Source organism: Pseudorasbora parva, chromosome 16 (assembly GCF_024679245.1).
Source record: "Pseudorasbora parva isolate DD20220531a chromosome 16, ASM2467924v1, whole genome shotgun sequence".
NCBI classification, from domain to species: Eukaryota; Metazoa; Chordata; class Actinopteri; order Cypriniformes; family Gobionidae; genus Pseudorasbora; species Pseudorasbora parva.
This window is the reverse complement of record NC_090187.1, coordinates 13,750,905-13,757,367: the sequence shown is the minus strand read 5'-3', so window position 1 is coordinate 13,757,367 and position 6,463 is coordinate 13,750,905. Positions and strand designations below refer to the sequence as shown.

At 38.4% G+C, this 6,463-nt stretch overlaps 1 protein-coding gene across 2 annotated transcripts in view; it reads right to left on the bottom strand.

The window, feature by feature from the left end:
* Window positions 1-917: 917 nt before the first annotated feature.
* syt9a (synaptotagmin IXa) overlaps window positions 918-6,463 on the bottom strand; it is a 64,385-nt gene continuing 58,839 nt past the window's right edge. For both annotated transcript variants that reach the window (XM_067419713.1, XM_067419712.1), the window contains exon 7: window positions 918-1,576. In XM_067419713.1, coding sequence (XP_067275814.1) covers window positions 1,508-1,576 — 69 coding nt within the window. In that variant the 3' untranslated portion in view covers window positions 918-1,507. The remainder of the gene's footprint in view (window positions 1,577-6,463) is intronic.

Below are 6,463 nucleotides of genomic sequence, written 5' to 3'. Positions count from 1 at the left end.
GCAATGCAACATAAGAGATAAGGTGCAGAACCGTAGGTTTTTTTTAACCCTGCTCTTTTTGTGACAAAAGATTCTCCAAAGCTGTTCTCTATCTGGAGGAAACAGATGTATCTGATGAAAGCTAGAGCTCTCGACTCTGACAGGAACAAATGGAGTGTGATTGGCGACAAAGCAAACACAGATCAATGAATGCCTAAATCAATTTCTGTGAACCAGAGCCATCTGACATGAGTCGCACCATCCCTGTGACACTTAACACAGCACTTTCAACACGTCTGTTGCTTTGGTTATAATGAGCAGGCTTGTTTAGAGCTGTATGAGAGCAAAGGATTTCTGTCAGACTCAGTATGGGAAAATTAACTAATCTCAATATTCTCTGGAGTCATTGCAGGGAACTGACTGGGTTTTACCACTGTGGTTCAATGTCTTCTGCAGTTTGAAATTCATTGTCAGTTTCAGTTGTGTATGTGGGTGGGTGTTCCTGGTAAGGGTATGGGGACAAAATGTCCCCACAAAGATGGCAATATCTGAAAAACGTGTCTTTGTGGAAAAATGTATAGGTTCCATGAAAAAAACAGCTTATAAATCCTACTACATTACGTTTTTTGAAGATGTAAAAATGCATAACGTTTTCTGTAATGGGTAGGGACAGTTTGTACAGTATAATAGGGAGTTTGTACAGTATAATACTTTGGATGTTTCACTAAAACATTCCTTTTAAAGTGGTTATCTTTTTCATTGATTCAGCAAAGGATTACATGAAAGCAACAATTTGAGAAAATTGAAAATCAATAGAAAAAATGTAAACTCCTCCAAGATAATCTTAAGTGTAGAAACCTTAAACCACATGCATACTATACTTACACAATGATTGTAGTAATCCAGAAAAAAATGCATTTCAACAAGCTTAGTTTTGTAAGAAATAGATGTTTAATAACATGAGAAATAACATTTTACTTGCAAAGTCTGTAAACAGTTCACCACCATGACGCTTGATGACAAAATCCACAGAGCATTTCAAACAAGAAACAGAGAACACCTTGAACTTTACCACACCAAAACACACTCATGCGCTGTGGGAGGGTATAAATTAAAAAGGGAAATTGACATTCTAACCTCAAGAGCATTGCGTGACACACTCCATTTAAAACACATACCGAGACTGATTCAGAAAACATTAACTTGGAATCGAAACTTTGAGAACAACATAAAAAATACTCTTTTCCACTATTTTCCACTAAAATTTCTTTTCCAATTCACCATGAGTAGCACAAAATAAGCATACAGTGTGTGACCACTCAACATGCAGCTGAAACAATCAAGTATCCCCATGCAGTGGAAGGACTTCCAGGAGCACAGGTAGAGGAAAATGGCACACCATTCCCTTTGATGTCAGGAACAGCCTACTGGAGCTCTCTTATCTTGGACCTCTGGATTCCAGGACAGAACATATTGTGCATGAATTCTCTTCTCTTGATGGTCTGAAGATGAGAACTTGGACCTCGGGTTATGGTGATGGAGGAGCCTTCAAGGAATTACAGGAACCCCCCTGGCTTCCCCCTCCAGTACTGTGATACTGCAGAGAGCAAAGGAGAACAAAGCACTATAGTCATCTTGGTTCACTCAAAACTGAATCGGTCATGATTGAACATTACTGCACTGGACAAGTTCAAGGTTCACAAATCATGCACTTATAAGTATTTCAACAGCATGTTAGCATTTAAGCGATAGTTCACCCAAAAATGAAAATTACGTACTAGGATTTACTCACCCTCAATCCATCCAAGGTGTATATTATAATTTATTTCAGATGAATACAATCAGTTATAGTAAAATATGTCCTATCTCTTCCAAAGCATTATAATGGCAGAAAATGGCAGCCCAAAATTTGAAGCCCAAAAAAGTGTATCCATTCATTGTAAAAGTAGTCCACATGGCTCCGGGGAGTTAATAAAGTCCTTCTGAAGTGAATTTTTTTTTTTTTTGTAAAAAAACCCAAAAAAAAACATAATAAATAAATAAAAATAAAAACGCCTAACTGGTGCAGCAATGATGTCAGACGTAGAAAAAGCGTTTTGCACTACAAAAGGTGTTAAACTTTCTTCGTAAGTTGAAGTCTACTGGAAGCTAGATAGGCCTATTTTAATTTATAGTTTTAAATATAGATATTTTTCTTACACAAACCCATCGAATCACTTCAGAAGGCTTTTATAAACCCCCCAGAGGCATACGGGTTACTTTTATAATTAATGGTTGCATATTTTGGGCTCCAAATTTTAAGCTGCCATTCACTGCCTATATAATGCTTGAATTAGCCAGGACATTTTTAAAAATAACCCAGATTGTATTTCTCTGAAAGAAGAATGTCAAAACGTTGTAATAGTTGTTTAGTACAATGTGCGATTGAGGTGGGATATCTGTAAGTTATACTGATATATTTTAGCAGAGTTTTTAATTGATTTGTTACTTCTTAATTTTTCAGTTTTATTTATTTTATTTATTTACTTATGTATTTATTGTTGTTGATTGTTTTTAATTCTGAAGCACTTTGAGATTTTGTTAAATATAAAGTGCATTATAAATAAAATGTATTATTATTATTATTATTATTTATTATTATATCAGTAAGTTTAGATGTTTGCGGTTTTACAGTGGTTTAAGTGATAAAGGAATGGTCAACATAAATTAATTACTGTGTAAATTAATATCTGTAATTACATGCTGGTATTTTTTACCATGTACCATGTAAAAGCATGCACAGTATGAACACAATAAGTGCATTGTACCATAAGATTAATTTATATACTAGTACACAGAAGCTGAAAACACAAAATGGGACTGAATTTATTATTTATATACAAAATAAAAATAAACTATTTAAAAATAGTTTGAATGAGAATGAAATAAATAGTCCTAAAATAGAGCTAATTTTGGTTCATTATTATTATTAATCATAATACTTATAATAATAATAATAATTCATGCTGAAGTATATGAGATCTAAAGTGGGAGTGTAGTGTTAAAAATAAGTGGGCCTTTAATAGGCAAAAACTAAACAAAAACACACAGTACGCTTCACCTCGGCCTTTAAAACCATCTGCTGTTAGATTTTTTTTTTTTAATTTGTTCTAGCTCCCTGCAGTGCCACAAATGACAGAGCTATGTATACAGTGGATATGTTGCTTTAAATAAAGTCTCTAGATAGTTTTCAGAGAATATCTGGAAAATTCTGACCTTTCTTTAAGGTCAGTTTTGTTTCTAAGAGTGTGAATCTTTTATTTTCCCCACGTGAATTTGAATCTTTTCTGAAAAGAAATGAATAACAAATGAAGAGTATCTTTGATATTTTGAGTATGATTTTTTTTTTCTTGCAGGATCACTATGACCTGCACTCAATTGTTCAGGGAAATGTTGCTTAATAAATAAATAAATAGGCAAACAGACTATGCACAGACAAATCCTCAGTGTTTAAAGGGGGGGTGAAATGCTGTTTCATGCATACTGAGCTTTTTACACCTTTAAAGACTTGGATTCCCATCCTAAACATAGACAAAGTTTCAAAAAACTAATGTTGGACGTTTGATGGAGTATTTCTGTGTTAAAAATACTCCTTCCGGTTTCTCACAAGTTTCGGCGAGTTTTTTTCGAGTATGGGTCTATTTGACGTTAAATAGATCGGAAGGTCCTTGTATGGGCTGTACGGGCTCTTCTCCCGGAAGGGTGCGCGCGCGCGTAACTAGAGGGAGAGAGAGGAAATGCACGCCGTAAACAGTCTCTCAGGTGCAGATCCAGTTGTCCGTGAACACTTATGACGCGCCGCGTTCCACTTTATTCCTATGGGTGACGTCGAGCGACTTCAACGCTTCAGCACAGCATTCCGGGAAGGCAGCGCTGCATTTGAACCGATTTGAACGCAGAAATGACGGGAAGCTTCAAGGCATCGCTTCAGTCGCGTCGCAAAGTGGATATCCACGGTCACTGCTGTCACAGGACTTCACCAAATCATACCAAAGAAGTGTGTTTTTGACGGAGCGGTCCCAGCGATAAAGGGTCGGTCCTGCTTTGGAAGCAGCCGGTGAGTAAATCAACTTCAAATGTCTCTGCTATTGGCTACCGTCGTATGAGTAAACATCATTAACGATACGATCGCGTGCTTCGTCATTCAAATGCGCTAACGGTTACTCCATTGTTTTTCTGTATAACACTAGTCTGACTCTGACGTGCAAAACCGTTTTGCTTGCTACCTCTAAGGTCTAGTCACATACAATAGTCCATAAACCGAATCATGTCCTTATAAACTGTGCGTAAAGACACACAAAGCCCCCTAAATACAGTACATACCACAGAGACGGACATCCTGATGTTGCCGTTTCTCCTGTTCAATTTATTTCAGCCTCAGATTTGATTGTGGATCATTATCTGTATTAGCTGAGATAGCATGGGTTTCTCCACGCTTGAGGACATCACCACTTTGTGCACATTCGTCATTCTTTAGCTCCGCCCACACGATACGCCTCCAGGTGCTCGGTTTTTTCCGGAAAGACTCGGTACAGCCCATATTTCTTTTACAAATATGATAAAACTAAAGACTTTTCGGAGATATGAAGGATGCAATACTACTCTATAGTTACTCAAGATTGACATGAGATTGACTGAAACTGAGTGTTTCACCCCCCCCCTTTAATGAACACGGCTCAGTGTTCATTTACAGAATGTAGAAGCAATGTTGTAGTCAATTAACAAAGTAGGTTCACTCAAAAATGTGGTTGACAATTTATGACAAATAATTTATGTCTGTAATTGTCGTGTCTACTCTTCTCCTTTTTCTGTTCTTGTTTTTCTCTTCAGTGACTCTACTTGTTAACAGCATGTGTCATCAATAATCGTCATCTCTTGTAGAGATAACCTAGTTTATTAAATTACTACAATATTGCTTCAGTGTTACTTGTACTCTGGAGTCATAAACCAAGAAAGTTAATAGTTTGTTTTGTAGCTATTAAGTTTATGTATTGGGTAGGATTAGGATAGGAAAATATTTAAATCAAAAGTTAACAATCATTTTTAAGTTATCTGTTATAAGGTTATATATAAGCTATAATATATAAAGTTATCTGTTAACAATACTTATTCCACAGTGAACTAACATCAAAAAACAATGAACATTCAAGTATTTTAATTAACTAATATTAACAAAGAATAATACATGCTATCAAACACATTGATCATTGTTAGTTAATGCATTGACTGATGTTAACAAACGAGACACTATTTGATGTCTGAAGCAAAGCGGACCTATTGTTAACTTTTGGTAACTAATTTGTTACACATATTTTATAATAATATGCATTTTACAAAACATGTTTTACTCTAAAACTACAAGACAAGTTTTAGGTTGATATATCAAAAAATTAGCTTTCAGTAAGATTTTGTTTGGGTGCACCAAACGTTTTTACTGGCATTATTTAATTTGAATTCAACCTCTAATAAATATAAAAGAGCATGGGCATAATAGCTGTTCATTTCTGTTCATAATTTTTATGGACAGAATTTCTAGACGCAGCCAAGGGTTGGAGAGTGTCCGGTTTGGGGACCACGCAATTTCGGCGCTGCTCTTTGCGGATGATGTTGTCGTGTTGGCAACCTCAGAACAGGACCTTCAGCATGCACTGGTACGGTTTGTGCCGAGTGTGAAGCGGCTTGGATGAGAATCAGCACCTCCAAGTCCGAGGCCATGGTTCTCAGTCGGAAAAGGGTAGCTTGCTCACTTCAGGTTGGTGGAGAGTTCTTTTCTCAAGTGGAGGAGTTTAAGTATCTTGCGGTCTTGTTCACGAGTGAGGGAAGGATGGAACAGGAGATTGACAGACGGATCGGTGCAGCATCTGCCGTAATGCGGGCGATTTACCAATCTGTCGTGGTGAAGAAGGAGCTGAGCCGTAAGGCGAAGCTCTCGATTTAATGGTCAATCTACGTTCCTACTCTCACCTATGGTCATGATCTGTGGGTCATGACCAAAAGGACAAGATCCCGGATACAGGGGGCTGAAATGAGCTTTCTCCGCAGGGTGGCTGGGCGCTCCCTTAGAGATAGGGTGAGAAGCTCGGTCACTCGGGAGGAGCTCAGAGTAGAGCGGTTGCTCCTTCACATCGAGAGGAGCCAGCTGAGGTGGCTCGGGCATCTATTTCGGATGCCTCCTGGACGCCTTCCCAGGGAGGTGTTCCGGGCACGTCCCACTGGGAGGAGGCCCCAGGGAAGACCCAGGACACACTGGAGGGATTATGTCTCCCGGCTGGCCTGGGAACGCCTCGGGGTTCCCTCGGAGGAGCTGGAGAAAGTGGCTAGGGAGAAGGAAGTCTGGGCGTCTCTGCTTAGACTGTTGCCCCCGCGACCCGGGCCCGGATAAGCGGAAGATAATGGATGGATGGATGGATGGATGGATATATTTCAGAACAGCTCGCCCATTGGC